The sequence below is a fragment of the Monodelphis domestica genome, chromosome 1 (assembly GCF_027887165.1).
Source record: "Monodelphis domestica isolate mMonDom1 chromosome 1, mMonDom1.pri, whole genome shotgun sequence".
NCBI lineage: Eukaryota > Metazoa > Chordata > Mammalia > Didelphimorphia > Didelphidae > Monodelphis > Monodelphis domestica.
The window spans coordinates 395,412,041-395,430,019 of record NC_077227.1 but is presented as its reverse complement, the minus strand read 5'-3'; the positions used below and the strand labels follow the sequence as shown (position 1 = coordinate 395,430,019).

Below are 17,979 nucleotides of genomic sequence, written 5' to 3'. Positions count from 1 at the left end.
ACTAACAACTGTCCCAAGTGCCCGGGCAGGCCCTCGGGCCTCAGAAGAAGGAGTACTCAAGGGTCTCTAGGCCACCTGTGTTTCTAGGTCCGACGTTCCTGTGCCCAGTGTTTCGCATGTCCCGTGTTTGGGCCAAAGGCTGATACGTGTCCTATTCTCAGTATGTTGTGTCTCGTGTTAATTCAATATATTTATTTTAAACATGCACACAAATAATATATAAAAGTATAATACGTTAATAAATATAAGTGATAATACATCAGTTACTATATACATTATAATTTTTTTGCCAATACCCATCAAGCACCTACTATGTGCATAGCCCCACGTGGGGCTTGGTCACTGACCCAGCTTACCTGGGAGTGCAACAAGTTTATTCTCTCAGTGGCCTCAAGCAGCTCTTGCTCAGCGAGTCTCCGGGCCCTCTCTCCTTGCTCCAGTACTGCCCGAAGCTCCTCCAGTTCTGCCAAAAGCAGCCCGTTCCTGCGTTCCAAGGCCTGTCCCTGCTCCCGCAGCTCCCCAGCCACCCGCTGCGCCTCATCCTGGGCTACCTGGGCATCCTGGAGAGGAAGGGGGCGCCCATCAGAGACCAGTTCACACCTCCCAACCTAACCCTATGCCTCCTGCTACTCTAGCCTGCACCCCTTACAACTCACAGCTTCTCCTCTACCACAATGCTCCTGGAATTCCCCTAATGCTCCCTAGCTTTGCCCCAAAGCCTTCCTGGTTGTGCCCTTAGTTTTCTGATGTCTCCCACTGCTTCCCATCCAACCCTGGCCACCGTCTCACCTTGAGCTGGGCTTGCAGCAGGCGAGTGGCTGCATGAGCCTCGCTGGCCTGGCGGGTGGCATGGCCTAGTTGCAGTTCCAGCTCATTTAAGTCCCCCTCCATCTTTTTTTTAAGCCTCAGCGCCTCATTCCTTGCCCGGGCCTCAGCATCCAGTGAAGCCTGCAGTGACTCTACTGTGCGCTGGTGATTTCGTCTGGAGTGAGGGGTGTTAGGGTAGGATCAGTGCCAAGAGCATCTGGCCTACACGACTGCCTGGGTCATCACCAACCCGAGTGCCCCCCACAACCCGATCATGCCTACCCCTTGAGGCACCAGATCCTGGTTGCCTGGTCCCTTCTTCCTGCCCCTGCCCATTGCTTCCTTCCAATTTGGTGCTGGCCCTAGATGGAAGGGAGCTCGATAGCTGGTGAAGCTGATGGATTCCTTCTTAGAGTAATGGTTTCACTCCCCATGATGGAAACATTCCCACAAAAACTAAATGGCTCCTTGGTCTGGGATGTTGTAGGGATGACTTGGGCCCCATTATGTGGATCTAGGTTGCACCTTGGTCCCTTCCAGCCCTGAGATGCTAGGACTATAGCAGAGTTTAATCTTACAATAAAAGTTCTCTGTGAGGCCAGCAAGGTGGCTTAGTGGATAGGGCATCAGGACTGGAAGCAGGAGGTCCTGGATTCAAATTTGATCTCATATACTTCCTGAGTGACCCTGGGCAAGTCCCTCAACCCCATTGCCTAGCCCAGACCCCTCTTCTGCCTTAGAATCAATCGATACTTCATTATCTATTCTACAACTGAAGGTAGGGGTTAAAATAAAAAAATTTAAGTTCTCTGTGGTGCTGAATGCAATAGCCCCCCTCTCTAAAACCTGGCTTTGCTACTTTTGGAAGCCTGCTCGCTCTGGAGAACACCGTCCCGGCCGCCCTCCTCCCGTGCTGATTGCGCCTTCTCTCACATCCCTCAATGCACAGCCAGGAAGCAGAAGCTTGCTTCTAGGCCTCCCTTTGCCACCATCACTTCGTAACTCTGGCCTGGGGTTCAAGCCAAACACCTGGGTCACCTGGTCCGTCACAACCTCTTACCTGTCTCCTACCTTTTCAGGCCTTTTCCACCTTGTTCCCCCCAACCCCATGTATTCCGTGATCTAGTGACACTGGCTTTCCTCCTCTTTGCACAAGACACTCCTGATTCTGGGCATTCTCACTGGCTGGCCCACCCTTTTGGATTTCTCTCCCTGATTCCCCATAAGAAAAGATGTTTGATGGGTCAGTTCGGATTCTTGTCACAATCATCTACCAACCTCAGGTCATATCTGTCTGTCTCTCTGTCTCTCCCCCCCCCCCCCCCCCCGCTTTCCCTCTCTGTCTGTCTGTCATTCTCTTTCTTGCTCATTCTCCTCCCTCCATCCTTCCCCACCTCTCCCTCCGCCTCTCTCTCACACACCATTTCTCTGTCTCACATAGGTGTGTATGGAGATTTAGGGGTACACAGGACTCCAGTTAGTCTTCTGGCCCAGACTCAGGACCTGCTCCCTAAGGGTGACCGTCCTGGGGTCCCTTGGGAGACTGGCTACTGACACTGGGGGCTGCCTCTGGCCTTCCTTCCCACCTGAGGTTCTCACTCTCCTCGTTCTTCTCTGCCAGCTTCCGGTCCATGTCGGCCTTCACCTGGGACAGTTCTAGCTGGCTTCTCAGTGTCTTTGTCTCCTCGAGCTCCAGAGCCCCCTGGAAGTCGGTGAGAGGGAGTCAGGGTCCCCTAACCCATTGGCCGGCGGCCAGCGCCCTGGGGTGAGGTTAGTTTGGGGGGCCGGCATCGAGAGAGCAGGGGCAGGGGGTGGGTAATCGGGGGACCTGGTCCCGCTGCTCTGACCTCAGCTTCCTCCAGTGCGGCTTGGAGCTCACTCTTTTCTCCCTCTAGTGACTTCTTCACCTTCTCCAGTTCCTGTAAATTCTTCCCACTCAGGCTGATCTGATCGGTGAGGTCACTGATTTCCTCTGGGAGGAGAGGAGAGCTTGGCGAGACCTAGTCTCGGGAGATGCCTCTATCCCAGGATGGCCCCCTCCCAGCCCCCAAATGACCTTCAGATTCAGCCCTCAAAGCGGCCCCATGCCCGGAATGAATGGTGTGCAGGGCCCGACTAGGAAAGGCCAGGGCAGAGACGCATACCCTGTAGGTGCTTGTTCTCCCTCTTGAGGGTCTCCAGGGCCTCGAGCACCTCCTCGTGGCTGTGCCGGAGTCGGAAGAGCTCCGAGCCCAGGCTCCGTGCCTCCCTTTGTGCAGCCTCCAGCTCCCTCTGGGTCTCCTCCTCCTGGCGCCTCCGCTCCTCCAGGGCGCGCTCCAGAAGGCGCTGCTTCTTGTCCAGGGCGGCTGCCGCAGAGGTGGACCGCTCTAGTTCCAGGCTCACGTCATCCACCTCGGTCTGCAGCCGGAGCTTTGCCTTCTCCAGGGACGAGCACCGCGCGTGGGCTGCCTCGGCCACCTCCTCTGCCTCCTGGAGCCGAGCCGCCAACTTCTTCCTGAGGCCGTGGGCAAGGGGAAGAGTCAGGGGGGGGGGGGGCTCGCAAGGCCAGAGGCCAGGAGTGGAAGTGGCTGCGCCACCACAGACCCGGGAAGGGAGCCCGGCTTGGACTCCGTGCCTCTGGCTTCAGGGGTGAGGAGGGTCACGGGAGGTTACGGGGACTAAGAGAAGGTGTTTCTATGGCACCGAGCAGCGCGCCAGCCAAGCGCTTTTTACAAGTATGAGCTCATTCGGGGCTCACAACCACGACGATAGGGCCTGTGGTTATCCCATTCTGCAGGTGAGGAAACTGAGGCCAAGCTTAGGTGGCGCGGCCAGGAGAGAGCACGAGCGCTGCTGCCACATCCGAGTCCCCGTCTTCCTGAGCGCGGCCCACTGCGCTAAGCACTGGCCCCTGAGGACCAGGGAGCTGAGCACTCCCAGACGGGGAGGGGCTCCTTACTTGGCCTCCTCCAGCTCCTCAGTCCTCTGGATGGCGTCGGCCTCATACTTGCTTCTCCACTGGGCGACTTCCGCGTTGGCCTTGGACAGCAGCCGCTGCAGCTCGGCCTGGGCCTCGGCCTCTTCCTCGTGCTGCTCCCGGAGGAGCTCGCAGTCGTGCCGCGACGCCTGAACGGTGTGGGCCAGGGCGCTCTTGGCCTGTGTCAAGGGGCGGGAATGAGAGGCGCCCCGGCGGCCCTCCCTGACCTGCCCCCCGGCGGGCCCGGCCCGCACCTTGGTCTCCTCCTCCAGCTGCCGCCTCAGCTCCTCCAGGCTCTGGGTCACCGACGTCTTCCCGCGGCTCAGCTGACTGATCAGGGACTCCTTTTCCTCCAGCAGGCGGCTCAGTTCTCCTAGAGGCGGACGGAAGGCCGGCCCAGGGCTCAGGGTCCTCCCCTTTCCCGGCCCAGGGTCCCTCCCGGCCGCCCACAGGGGCCCTACCATTCTCAGTCTGCAGCCGCCCCCGCTGGGCAGTCGCGTCGGCCAGCTGCCTCTGCAGCTCATCCACCTTGGCCTTGGCTTCCCCCAGGTGGTCCTCGGACGCCCGGCAGAGCTTCTCTGCGTTGGCCTGGTTTGGGGGAGGGGAGGCAGGATGGATGGGAAGGTGCGAGGTTACAAGACAGGGTCAGCGGCTTTAGAGATGGGCCACGGGAGGCCCAGGCCGGAGGACGAGGACAAGGTGACGCGAGTCGTAGGCCAGGACTCGGGTTTAGGATTCAGGGACCTCCCTCCTCGGGGAGCCTTAGGTCGGGATTCAAAAGGCGGCTAAGTGGCACGGGGTCTGGCGTGGGGAAGACCTGAATTCAAATCCAGCTTCAGACACTTACTAGCTACATGGCCCTGGGCAAGTTATTGAACCTGTGTTTGCCTCAGTTTCCCCATCTGTAGAATGGAGATGGTCATCAGAGCCCCTACCTCCCCCGGCTGCTGTGAGGCCCCAGTGGGATAAGTGCTTGGCACCGAGCCTGGCCCGCTGTAAACGTCGTCTAAGTGTAGGCTGTGAGGAGGAGGAGGATGGCGGGCCGGGCCATCAGAGAGGCCGGGCTGGGGGCTGCCAGAATGGGATCAGAGGTGTACCTTGCCCCGGGTCAGGGCCTCCACGTTGGCACTGAGGTCGTCCACCTCCATCCTGAGCTCACTCTTCTCCTTCTCCAGCTTCTGCCTGGCCCGCTGGAGGCTGTCAATGTGCTCCCCGAGCTCGGCCGCCGTGTCCGCCTGCCTCTTGCGCAGCGCCGCCGCCGTGGCCTCGTGCCTCAGGGTGGCCTCCTCCAGCTCCCGCCGCAGCCGGCCCAGATCTGCTTCCAGCTTCCGACTGCCCTCTCGCTGCCCCGCCGATGCCCCTCCCGCCTCCTCCAGCCGCTCACTCAACTCCTCCAGCTCTCGGGCACTCTCTGCCCGCTGCTTCTCCACGCGAGCCCGGGCTGCCCGCTCGGCCTCCAGCTCCTCCTCCAGCTCCTCTCCTCGGGCCTGGGGAGGGGGCCCTGGTCAGGGGCTGGGACTGCCCAAGGGATCCCTCCCCCCCCGGGGGCACCCCTGACGAGGCTACCCCGGGGAGCTCAGCGTCGTGCTTCCTGGTGGCTGGACGCCAGGGGAAGGGGGGAGGGGACGTACCTGTAGTTCCTTGATTTTCTTCTGCATCTGGGCCCCGAGCACCTGTTCATCCTCAATCCGGGAGTTTAGCTGGCTCATCTCAAAGTCCTTCCTGCCTCGGAAGAGAGGTGGCCACGGGCGTTGTGGTGTGAGGGCAGGAGAAGCCAGCCTGAGAGAGCCTGACCACCCCGACCTCTGACCGGCCCCGGAGGGCCGAGGAGCCGTGGAGGAGTTGCAAGGAGGCAGGTTTGGGCTCGATGAAAGGAAAAAACCTCTTAGCAATCAGAGGGGTCTAGAAGTAGAAGGGACTCCTTGGGAGGTAGTGAGATGCTCATCACAGGAGGTCTACAAGCAGGGACTGGACGGTGTCTCATCAGGGATGCTGTAGAGGGGATTTCTGGTCGGGTATGAGTTGGCCTCAGTGGGCTCTGAGGTCCTTCCTAACCCTGACTTCTTGGGGTTCTGTTCTGATGTAGGGAACCATAACTGTAATGCCAGCGTGTTCAGTTTACAAAGGAGGAAACTGAGGGCTGGAGGAAGATGGGACCCTGTTTAAGGTTACACCGGCAGCAAGCAGCTGGGCTGGAAATGGACCTGAAGTCTTCTGGCTTCAAATCTCCAAAGCTTGTGCCACTAAACCAATTTGGCTTCCTTGGCCCTTGATTCTGTGTGAAGGGCACTATGCCCGGGGCAAGCAAGGATGAGAAAAGCCCCTGACTGCAAGGAGACCACTGCCCTGCACACGTGCCGAAAGACTCCCAGAGGCTCGGGATGGGATCTGTCTGGGCACTAGGGTTCATCTAGTCTCTTGAGCTGGTATAGCCACAGTATTCTTCACCTGATGGCCAACCTTTTGATAAGGACCTCTGAATTTAGCTAGGTTAGGCCTTGAAGGACAGACCCAAGGGCCATCGGTTGTGCCCATACTTGAATAAAAGGACCTCCCCCCAAGGCTTGTTGTGAGGGTCAAATGAGATCATATTTGTAAAGTGCTTAGCACAGTGCCTGGGCACATGTTTGGGATTCAGTTGTTTCAGTCCTGTCTGACTCTCTGTGACTCATTTGGAATTTTCTTGGCAAAGACCCTGGAGTGGTTTGCTATTTCCTTCTCCAGCTCATTGGACAGATGAGGAAAGTGAGGCAAGCAGGGCTAAGTGACTTGCCCAAGGTTGCACAGCTATCTGAGGCTGGATCTGAACTCAGATCTTTCTGACTCTAGGCCCTGCCACGTAGCTGCCCAAGTCCGAGACATGGCAGGTGTTTAATAAATACTTTTTTTTCTTTCCTCTCCTTCCTTCCTTCCTCCTTCCCTTCCTTCCTTCACTTCTTCCTTCCTCCTTCCTTCCTCCCTTCCTTCCTTCCTTCCTTCCTTCCTTCCTTCACTTCTTCCTCCCTTCCTTCCTTCCTTCCTTCCTTCACTTCTTCCTTCCTCCTTCCTTCCTTCCTCCCTTCCTTCCTTCCTTCCTTCCTTCACTTCTTCCTCCCTTCCTCCCTCCCTTCCTTCCTTCACTTCTTCCTTCCTCCTTCCTTCCTCCCTTCCTTCCTTCCTTCCTTCCCTTCCTCCCTCCCTTCCTTCCTTCACTTCTTCCTCCCTTCCTTCCTTCCTTCCTTCCTTCCTCCCTCCCTTCACTTCTTCCTCCCTTCCTTCCTTCCTCCCTTCCTTCCTTCCTCCCTTCCTTCCTTCCTCCCTTCCTTCCTTCTTTCCTTCCTTCCTTCCAATAGTACTTGAAGACCCAGCTTAAGCATCATTTTCTGCAAGCAGACGTTCCTGATGCCCCCGAATGCTAGCATCCTCTCTCCCAAGTTGCCTTGCATGTAACTGCTTTGAGTGGATTTGTATTTATTAGCTTTCTATTCCCGCATTTGGGATGCCCTTGTTGCTGTAGCCTCGCCCTTCTCTCTCTTCTGCCTAGACACTGACTCTTCTCAGTTCTCAGACAGGAACATAAAGGTAAGAAAATAATCCGTCTGTGACATCTCTGGGAGTGAGGATCGTGCCATTCACACACTCCACTCCCCGGCACCTGTCACACAGGAGGAACTAAAGAAGGTTTTCTTGGCTGATTGATTGAGCCTTCTCCTACCCCTTACTAGGAGATTAGGTTAGTATTTCCCATCTCCCTTCTTCAAATCATGCCTAGTTTATAAAACATTAATTACCAAAGGTCTATACTTTTTAAAAAATCTTTACCCTCTATCAGAGAACAGAAGAGCAGTCAGGGCTAGGCAATAGAGGTTAAGTGACTTGCCCAGGGTCTCACAGCTAGGCAGTATCTGAGGCCAGATTGGAACCCAGGACCTCCCATCTCCAGGCCTGGCTCTTTCCACTGTGCCACCTAGATGCCCCCTCTACGCACTTCTTGAGCTTCTCTTCCAGCTGCCGCCGGTCCCGGTCTCCATCTGCCACCGACTCCTGGGTGAGCTTCAGGTCCCCCTCCAGCTTCCGCTTGGCCCGTTCTGCATCCAGGCGTAGTTTCTTCTCTTGCTCTAGGGAACTTTCCAGCTGTGGGAGGTGCAGACACAAGAGAAGGCTCTCGTCATTCGTCCCTCTCCGGTCCCCGTCCTGGTCACTACTCTCCTCCTGCACAAACCTCCCTGGTCACACTTACATCATCCACCTGCTGCTCCAGCTTGACCTTGGCTTTGCTCAGAGTGTTGACTTTGTCCTCCTCGGACTGTAAGTCGTCCAGCCCCTGCTGATGGGCCTCCTGCAGGGCTTTCTTCTCCTTGGTCAGCTTGGCCACCGTTTCATCCCGCCCAGCCATCTCTTCCACTAAAGTCTTTACCTGAACCAGGAGAAGTGATGAGATGACACATGAGAGAAGACATGGAAACTGGAAGGAGGCCCAGTTTTCTTCCTTCACTTTAGTTTCTTTTTTTTTTAAACCCTTACCTTCCGTCTTAGAGTTAATACTGTGTATTGGCTCCAAGGCAAAAGAGAGATAAGGACTAGGCCATGGGGGTTAAGTGACTTGCCCAGGGTCACCCAGCTGGGACGTGTCTGAGGCCACATTTGAACCCAGGGTCTCCTGACTCCAGGCCTGGTCCTCCCTTTACCGAGCCACCTAGCTGTCCTCCAATCCCCTAATTTTATTGATGAGAAAACTGAGACCCAGAGAGATGAAGTCACTTGCCCAAGAGCATCCACCAGTAAAGTGGCAGGACTAGGATGTGAACTCAGAATTTCTGACTTTGTCCCATTCATACTCTTGGGGTGAGACCATGCTTTTCTCCAAAGGGCTCCTATCCCTTGCTCATCCAGGGTCCGTGACTTGGTGTTTCACGGAGAATGCTTGTGAGGGGAAGGAAGGGGCCCAGGCAGAGGCAGAGCCCCCTAGAGGTCTATGCCCCTTTGCTCCCGAGGTGCCAATCTATTATGAACGTCTAAATATCTGCTGGCACAAATCCTTCCACAGGGAACTTTTCTGAATTTTAACTTAATTTAATTTACATTTTTTACCAATTACATGAAATAACAAATTTCCATACAAGTTTTCCTAAGTTATAGGATCCCACATATCTCCCTTCCCCTTCACCACAGGGGTATATTGAAGACTCCACTTGTAGAATGAGGGCTGCATGGGGAGAGCTGGGTAGCTCAGTGGATTGAGTCAGGCCTAGAGATAGGAGGTGCTGGGTTCAAATCTGACCTCAGACACTTCCTAGCTGGGTGACCCTGAGTAATTCACCTGTCTCATACTACCATTCTTCTGCCTCAGAACTAATATACAGTATTGATTCTGAAATCGATGGAAGGTAAGGTTTAAAAAAAAAGTGTATTCTTAGTATTACCTGCCAGAGCGGTACCGGCTGACCTGCTCCCAAATCTCCCATCCCCAGAGAATAGGCCTGGTAGCAGTGGGCATGTAATCTCATTTCTCTGATTCCCATTTCCCAAGGACCCAAGAGTTGACCCGGATCATTGAATTAGGTTTAGAAGGGAGCTTAGAAGTCATGCAGCCCAAACCTCCCACTTTACAGATGAGAAAACTGAGGCCCAGAGAGGTTAAGGAACTCAGGCAATATTCGGTCAGTCAGCCAAAAAGCAATTCCTTAAATGCCTACTATGTTTCAGGAACTGTGCTAAGTGTTGAGCGTAAAAGGAGACCCTGACCTCAAGCAGTTCACATTCTGATCAGGCAAAGAACGATGAACGTCCAAGATGTATGCAGGTCAGATGATGAGCCCAAGTTCATCTGCCTTTCTAGATTCACCTTCCAGATCCCAAGCCCTTTGCCTCACTCCTTCACACAAACCCATACCCTGAATTTCTGCTTCAGGCCTTCCTGGTGGTCTGGTTGCTGCCTATTTCCCAGCCTTTCCTGGTCTGGGGCTTTACCCCTGCCTGGACCCTTTCTCAGTTACCTGCTTCAGCCCTGTCCAGTCTAATTCTCTGCTTTCTCTTTTCTGACCCTTCTCCTTTGAGTTTCCTCTGATTTTTTTTCTTTTCCTGGTTCTCTGCTTTGATCCAGGCCAGTCGTAGTTCTCGTTCTTCCCTCAGATCTAAGGGTTAACTCCTCTGGGTCTCCTTGGCCTCGTTTCTTGCTCTGGGCCCTGGCCTCAGTCCTAATTCTGGGCAGTGGCTCTCCCTAGCCCCATCCCTGACCACGCACGAACCTTATTCTCTGTGGCGTGCTTCTCCTTCTCCACCTTGGCCAACGTCAGCTCCAGGTCATCAATGTCCTTCTTCAGTTCAGTGCACTCATCCTCCAGATGCCGTTTCCTCGCAGTGAGGTCAGAGTTTGTCTCCTCCTCATCCTCCAGCCGCTCACTCAGCTCCTTCACCTTGGCCTCCAGCTGCACCTTGGACTTGATCAGAAGGTCACAGCGCTCCTCTGCATCTGCCAGGTTGTCCTGCTCCTGGGGGGGAAGGGGACAGACGCCGCGATCAGCACCCCAGGAACCAGAGACATGAAGCTAGAACTGAGAGGAACCAAGGCTGCAGAAAAGTCAAACTGGGGATGGCTCCTACTGATGAACTCCCAAGCATTTACTGAGTATCTATGATGTTTAAAAGCCTGGGAAAGAAAAAGGGAGAATTTTTTTTTAGATTTTTAGAAATTTTATTTAATTAGTTGATTTAGAATATTTTTCCATGGTTATAAGATTCATGGTCTTTCCCTCCACCCCTCCCCCACCCCCCTGCTCAAAAGGGAGAGATGTGATCACATATCTGAAGGGAAAGAGGAAGGGAATGAACATCTATTGAGAATCTGCTGGGGCAACTAGGTAGCAGAATAGATAAAGGCCAGTCCTGGAGTCAGAAGGACCTGGACTCAATCTGGTCTCAGACACTTCCTTAGCTGTGTGATCCTGGGCTAGTCACCTTACCTCAGTTGCCTACTCCTTGCCATCCTTCTGTCTTAGAATTGATAAGAAGTCAGAAAGTAAGGTTCAAAAAAAAAAAGAGAGAACCTGCTCTGTGCCATGAACTTTAAAATCTTGTCTCATTTAAAACTCATAACAATACCTAGATGTAAGTGCTATTATTATTTCCATTTTGTAATTGGGGAAAATTGAAGCAGATAGAAAGACTCGCCCAGGGTCAGATAGTAAGTGGCTGAGCTCGGATTTGAACTCAAGTCTTCCTGACTTCAGGCCAAGCACTCTACTTATTGTGCCTACAAGCTGTCTCCAAAAGGCCATCATGTAGAAGAGGTATAAGGTTTACTCCACTTGGTCCTGGAAGGTCAAACTAAGACCAAGGAGGGAGAAGAAGAGAGTAAGAGAAAGAGAGTGAGAGAAAGAGAGACACAGAGAGAGAGAGAGAGACAGAGAGAGACAGAGACAGAGACACAGAGAGAGAGACAGAGAAACAGATAGACAGAGAGAGACAGAGATAGGGGGTAGGGGGGGGGAGGGAGAGAGGAAGAGGAAAAGAGAAAGAAATAGAGACAGACAAAGAGACAGAGACAGACAGAGTAGAGAGAGGGAGAAGGGGGATGCAGGGGAGAGAGACAGAGACAGAGACAAAGAAAGAGAGAATCAGAGACCGAGAGAATTGCAACAAGGCCAAATTCAACTCAATGGGTAGCAACCAAAACAATGATCAAGTGAATAAGGTAGGTGGTGATCTCCCTGTTCCTAGAGATGTTCAGCTAGAAGCTAAATGGCCACTTGCTGGGGATGCTGTTGAGGGGATTGGACCAGGGACCACTAAGGCTCATCTTCCAGCTCTGAGATTCAGCACTTCTTTGTGTTTGGTGCTAAATGGAGATGGGAACAAAGATGAATGAGTCAAGGTGACTTGTGGATTATTAGACCTTAAAGATACTGACTTCACATAACTCCGGCTAGTAAGAAGAGGAAGTGGGTATATCTGAACTACAATTCAGTTCCATTTGGGGCCTTTGCTAAGAGAGCTATCCAAAAGTCATGCTGTAAGATGACTTATAGGATCATAACATATCAGCTGGAGGGACCTTAGTAGACTAGCTCAAACTCCTGATTTTACAGAAGAAACTGAGGCACAGAGAGGCAACATAAGATCCTGGATTATAGATTTTGTAAATCTTGAAATTTCTCAGACTTGTGAATGTTAAAAATTTCCACATTGGGGAATTCTCCATTGGAACAATTCCCTACTGGGAACATTCCCCATTTTGACAGTGAGAACTCTACTTGGATCAGAAATGGGAGGACCTCTGCTCCACCCATACTTGGGACTGCTTTGGGGGAGCAAACTCCTTGCTAAACAATGAAAGTACTTTAACCCATACTCATAATGAGGCAAAAAGTTCTTTAAGCCATGCCTATTTTTAGAATTAATACAATGGGGTGCTAAGTACCTATTAAGGGTCAGGCAACTTGTAAACTTGCCAGGAGCAAAGAGGTGAAAACTTATTCAGAAGTTTTTCTGGTTCAAATTTACTAAAGGGATTAGTCAACCCAGCAGTGTTTTTTTCTGATTCAAACTTACTAAAGGGATTAGTCTACCCAGCAGTGAATTCAGAATGGGCTGTCCCTTGGAAAACATCTACTGTGATTGGTAGATGGAAGAACTTAGGGGAGGTGACATAGGAGAAAAACCCCTATATAAGAAAAAGCAGATTGCTTGAGAAAAAAATCCTTTTGAGGAAGATCTCTAAGGAGGCTCTGGAGAAGGGAAGCTCTTGGAAGACAATCTCTAAGGAGGTCTCGCTGGAGCTCCTCTGAGGGGACTCTGTCCCTCTGGAGGCTCTGGAGAGAGGCCCTTTGAAACAGTCTCTGGCTGGAAGGCTCTTTGAGGAAGACTCTGTCACTAGAATCCTTGCTTAGACAGACCTTGTGGTGAGTAATAAAAGACTGACTGACTGATCTCTCTCTCTTAAGACTCAGGTCTAGGCCATGTTGGCTTAAGGCCCTTCATACTTATTTCCCTTTTCTCTCTTTCTATCTTTCTTTAATTCCTCATTGTATTATTAATTAAATTCTCTATAAAACCCAGTTGACTTGGGTATATTCATAATTGGGAATATTTCCCTGGCGACCACCTTATATTTGATTTAAAACCAAGACACTGTAGTGAAACATATTTTCTGCGGTCACTATTTTACTACAGTTTATACTCTCACCTATTTTAACTCTTACAGTTTATGACCTCAACCATTTTAAATATTACAATTTAGACTTGGAAGGTACCTTGGAAAGTCATCTAGTCCAGAAAAGTCAAACACATGGCCACAACATTCATGAGTGTTACTTGAATCAGAATAAAATATACTTGGGAAGTATTTCAAACAATAAATAGAAACACAATAAAACATAAGTAACATTAATAGATGGTTTTCCAGATCAGTAGATGCCCTCTGGAATCCTTATGTATGATTCAGTGGCCCTTGTTTCTATTTCAGTTTGATGCCAGTGATCGAGTCCAATCCCCTCATTTTTAGAGGAGGAAAGAGCCCCCAGAAGGGGCAGGGGCATCACCCAAATTCACAAAGATAGGAATGAATGATTTAGTGATTCAAGCCCAGCTTTCACTGGTGCCACATTCGGTTGCTGCAACACCTACAGGATAAAGCCTTCAAGGAGGCTCCATAAAGGAGCACTGAAAGATGGGCAGGCTTTTAATTAAACAGTGGGGAGAACGGGGCAGGAGGAGGTGATGGAGAGTAAGCATTCCCCATGCAGGTGACAACATAAGGAAACGTGGGGAAGTGGGAAGGTATAAGGCTATAAAGAGGACATTGAGTAGATCCATCTGGTTGAAGGGACAGGAAGTGGAGGGATTGGGGAGAAGTCTAATGGAGAGTGGACCACATCACTGGCCTGACATAAATGTTTGGTGAATAACTTAAATGAAATAGAAGGAAAGAACAAAGAAAATAAGGGGGGGAGGGAAGGAGAGGAAGAATAAAGAAAGGGAATGAGAGAAGGGAGGAAAGAAGGAAGAAGGAAGGGATAAAAGGAGGGAAGAAAGAAAGAGGGAAGGAAAAGAGGGAGGGAAGGAAGGAGGGAAAGGAGAAAAGGATGGAGGGATGAGAAGATGGAATGAAGGAAGGAAGGGAGGGAAGGAGGGAGGGAGAGAGGGACAGAGAGAAGGAGGAAGTAAGGAAAGGAAGAGAGGGAGGAAGGAAAGGAGAGAAGGAGAGAAAGAGGGAAGTAAAGAAGGAAGAGTGGGAGGAAAGGAAAGAGGGAAGAGGGGAAAGGAGAGAAGAAAGGAAAGAGGGATGGAAGGTCTTCCTTGAATGCTGAGCTTGTGCCAGAACTGAGACAATGTGATATGGAAAGAATAGTGGATTTAGAGTCAGGGAGAGTGCTTTTTGGTCTCAGTTCCATTACTGACTACCCATATGACCCTGAGAAAGCTGCTTCTCTTCTCTGTTTCCTCATCTGCAAAATGAGAAGCTTGACCTGGATCCTTGAAATGGGTCCACTAACCTCCCTACCAGCTGTAGATCCTTTGGTCTCAACTCGGACATTTACCAGTTATATGTCCCTGGGCAAGTCGCATGACCTCTTCCTGCCCAAGTTTCGTCTTTAAAATGAGTAGAGCAATCCTTGCTCTGCCTGTCTCGTGGGGCCAACATGACAAAAGCATTTTTGCAGACCGTGAAGCTTCTCTACAAATGTAGGTGGTTTCCCTGGAGTCCAGTGAGGGTGGCAAGCAGGGCTGCTTCTCTGACTGTGACTCCTGAGGGCCCAGGCCCCATCCCCATCCCATCTCCACCCCTGCCAGGGCTCACGGCCTGCAGCTGCAGAGACAGGTCATTCTTCTCCTGGGCGATGCTTATGTGCTTCTCCTCCAGCTCCTGCCTCTTGGCCTCGGCCTCCGCCAGGGAACCTCGCAGCCCCCGGACCTCGGCTCTCAGGGCCCCCAGCTCCTCCTCGGCCTGCACAGAGCGCAGCAGCGGCTTCATCTTGAAGAAAAGCTTCATCCAGGACCAGTTCTTCACAGCGGCAAAAGCTCGAATGTTGCACTGGATGGTGTAGAGGGCATCCCTGTAGAGGAGGCAGCTGAGGGTCAGGGGGGAAGTGGGGGCTGGGAGAGGTCATGGGCCCCTGCCCCACCATGTGCTGAACCCTTCCTTCCCCCCAGGCTCCCCATACCTTCCCCCTCTCATGTGCTGGTGCTCAATGCGCATGAGGTGGCCCCGGATCCTGGCCTGCAGCAAGGTCAAGATCTTGGCCAATCGCTCATCCCGAAGTTCCTCCAGCACAGCCAGCAGTCCAGCCTTAAAGAACACCTGCAAGGAAAAGCTGGGCTTTCGCTGACCCTGTGTGACCCCTGACCCTTGGCCTGCCTCAGCAGGCTCCCCTATCCCCAGGGTGACCCTCATGGCTCAGTGACTTTGGGCAAATCCTGGGCTCTCAATTTCTACAGATATAAAATGAGGGGGTCAGACTAAATGGCCTCCAAGGTCCCTTGCAGTTCTAGACCAATAATCCTGTGCACCTGTATGTCTGCTAACCTCCTAAACTCAGTGCGACCCCCAACGTCAGTGTAATTCCCAACCTCAGTGTGACCCTTGATCCTTGACACGTGACCCCCTTACCTTGGTGTGACCAAACTTGTACTGTGTGTGGTCAATGTCCAGTGAGGAGAGGAGCTTCTCCGTGGCCTTCCTGCTATCCACAAAGGTGTCGTCTGGGACAGCGCTGGGATTCAGGATGCGATACCTAGGGGGAGTGTGAGAATGCGGGGGTAGCTGGAGGATCCTGGGAAGGGGAGGGTGTCAGGGCCCCAGTGGCATGAGACCAAGAGGAAGAATGTTGTGTGGCCAGAGTTAGGGCTCAAACTGAAAGAGGACAAGGGAGGGACGGGCAGAAGGGCAGTAGAGGGACACTGAGTCATATTAAGAATTTGCTATGTATCTTGATTTTAGAACCTGGTTCTATTCAGTTAAAAGCATTTTTAAAGTTCCTTTTACATTTTTAAAAATAATTTTAGTACATTTTAATTTTTTTTAATTCCTTTGATGGGGAACATTGCCTAGATGTCAAACATGGTGACTGTTGGTTGGTTTGGCTGAATTAATTATTTTTCTTATTATTATTATTAAATCTTTGTTATAAGGGATGGTTTATTGAGGTGGGCAGAAGATATAGTTGGAAATGCACATAACTAAAAATAACCCCCTCAGTATCACCCCTAACCTCAATGAGATCTCTCTCTGATTATTTTGAGCTACTCTTAAACTGAGTGTGCCTTCCAACTTCAGTGAAATTTCCAGCCTCAGAAATGCATATGGAAATGAATATTATATAACCAAAATATTTAAAATAATAGTTCAAAAAAGTTCATTCATTCCTTTAAAATGTTTCTAGCAGCTCTTTCTTCTTTTTGATACCTATTCATAAGATAGTATATTTAAGGGGACAGCTCTAGATGGATAGAGCATCAGACCTGGAGACAGGAAATCCTGGGTTCAAATCTAACCTCAGACACTTCCCAACTGTGTGACCTTGGGCAAGTCACTTAACTCCCATTGTCTAGGCCTTACTGCTCTTCTGCCTTAGAACTAATGCACAGTATTGATTCTAAGATGGAAGGTGAGGGTTTAAGAAACAAAAAGCAATCAGACTGGATTTCCCAAATGTTTGATTCACCACCCACCCCACCTCTTGAGTCTTGGCTCATATGGTACTATGGTATGTTCCTCCTTCCTAGAATGCCCGTCTGCCTTCTCCTGAAATCCTTTCCCTCATTTAAGACCCACCTGCCCATCCTTCCAAGTTCTCAGCATTGACTGATGAGCTCATCTGGCCCTGAGCATGCAAAGTCTCATTTCATTATTGATCTGTTCAGCTGCATGAGGTGGTTTTTGTCTTCCCAACAAGATTCTGGGAGCTGTGGAAGGCCGAGCTTGGGTCCTACTCATCTCTGACCTGCCCTACTTGGCCCAGGTCTCTTTGTGGCAATTTAGAACCCAGGGAGAAAATGGAGGAGAGCTTCTGTCACTATGGCATTGTCCCAGGGAGCAGGGGAGTCACTGACCGCTGTCTGAAATCCATGTAAAGCAGGCGGTTGGGGAAACCCTGGCGGCAGATGCGGATCCCCTCTAGGACCCCATTGCAGCGTAGCTGGTGTAACACCAAGAAGGCATCCATGACTCCTGGGAGGGATTCAGGAGAGGGGTCAATGGAGATCAGACCGCAGCCCAAACTCCAGAAAATCCAGCAAAGGCAAGTGGAAACAGGCAAGGGATGGGGAGGGGAAGAGATGGAGATGGGGAGGCCTCCTAGGCCCCATGTCTCTGCCCAGTACCCTCCTGGGCACCAACTTTCCCCAGGTGCATAAACAGGTACATACCTGGCGTCTTGGTCTCATTAGGGACAATGCATCGGACAAAGTGTGGTTGGGTGGCCCGGAGGTTGGTCATCAGTTTATTGAGGTTTTCCTGGGCAGGAGAGGAGGCAATGGGTGGAGGGTGAAATGAGAGGGAGCCTTTAGGACCCCCTCTCAGCCGATTACCCTCTCATACTTCCACATGACTGGTCATGCTCCACGACCAGTCTCAGCCTCTCGATCTCATGGGGTTTCCACACTCCCCAAGATCCTCAGCTTTCCCTGTGCCCCCACGAGTCTCTCTTACTTCCAGAGACCCCCAGTGCCCGAACTGGCCTGCTTCACAGTTCATGGGACTTAGAGCAGGAAGGACCCTAGAGATTAATAGCCCAGTGTTCTCCTCAGAGAGAGCAAAGGACTTGCTGCCCAAAGTCACACAGCTACTAGGGTGAAACACTTTGTATGTGCCACCAGGGCCCCGGGGCCCTTTGGTGTCCCCCATTGGCGGCTCCCGCAGCCCTCCAGAACCCAGCCAAACCCCCACCCCAAGCCCCCCTGCTACCAGCCTGGTCCCAGAGGTATGGAGCCGGGAAACTGTATAGACTTGTTGTGATGTTCACATAGAGAAGAATTAAACATCACTGCAAGTCTTAACAGCTGCCCGCCCGGGGAGGCAGGGGACCAGCTGAGGTGAGGGTTAGTGCCCGGGGGAGCAGGAAGAGCATCTCTCCTCACCTTGTGCAGCTGGGACACCGTCTGAAACGATGCCGCCTTCTTCCTTTTTTCCTTCACCCCGGATTTGGAGCCCTCAGCTGGTGGAGACAAGGACACCGGTCACATGGAAGGGGCAACTCCCATGGCACCCCCTCCCCGACTCCCCCCACCCTAGGCTACGA

The 17,979-nt window shown here is 51.9% G+C and overlaps 1 protein-coding gene and 1 non-coding gene across 4 annotated transcripts in view; both read right to left on the bottom strand.

The window, feature by feature from the left end:
* MYH7B (myosin heavy chain 7B) overlaps positions 1 to 17,979 on the bottom strand; it is a 48,115-nt gene that overhangs the window by 3,343 nt on the left and 26,793 nt on the right. For all 3 annotated transcript variants that reach the window (XM_056822072.1, XM_056822064.1, XM_056822068.1), the window contains 19 exons: positions 17,819 to 17,895; positions 17,108 to 17,195; positions 16,793 to 16,910; positions 15,351 to 15,474; positions 14,905 to 15,041; positions 14,541 to 14,796; positions 9,991 to 10,233; positions 7,983 to 8,159; positions 7,731 to 7,876; positions 5,395 to 5,485; positions 4,861 to 5,250; positions 4,225 to 4,351; positions 4,018 to 4,136; positions 3,746 to 3,942; positions 2,952 to 3,301; positions 2,655 to 2,779; positions 2,394 to 2,509; positions 790 to 982; positions 357 to 560 (listed from right to left, as the gene is read on the bottom strand). In XM_056822072.1, coding sequence (XP_056678050.1) covers positions 357 to 560; positions 790 to 982; positions 2,394 to 2,509; positions 2,655 to 2,779; positions 2,952 to 3,301; positions 3,746 to 3,942; positions 4,018 to 4,136; positions 4,225 to 4,351; positions 4,861 to 5,250; positions 5,395 to 5,485; positions 7,731 to 7,876; positions 7,983 to 8,159; positions 9,991 to 10,233; positions 14,541 to 14,796; positions 14,905 to 15,041; positions 15,351 to 15,474; positions 16,793 to 16,910; positions 17,108 to 17,195; positions 17,819 to 17,895 — 3,278 coding nt within the window. The remainder of the gene's footprint in view (positions 1 to 356; positions 561 to 789; positions 983 to 2,393; positions 2,510 to 2,654; positions 2,780 to 2,951; positions 3,302 to 3,745; positions 3,943 to 4,017; positions 4,137 to 4,224; positions 4,352 to 4,860; positions 5,251 to 5,394; positions 5,486 to 7,730; positions 7,877 to 7,982; positions 8,160 to 9,990; positions 10,234 to 14,540; positions 14,797 to 14,904; positions 15,042 to 15,350; positions 15,475 to 16,792; positions 16,911 to 17,107; positions 17,196 to 17,818; positions 17,896 to 17,979) is intronic.
* MIR499 (microRNA mir-499) lies at positions 17,672 to 17,750 on the bottom strand. Its single transcript, NR_034985.1, has one exon. It is a non-coding gene; the product is annotated as a microRNA mir-499 (primary transcript).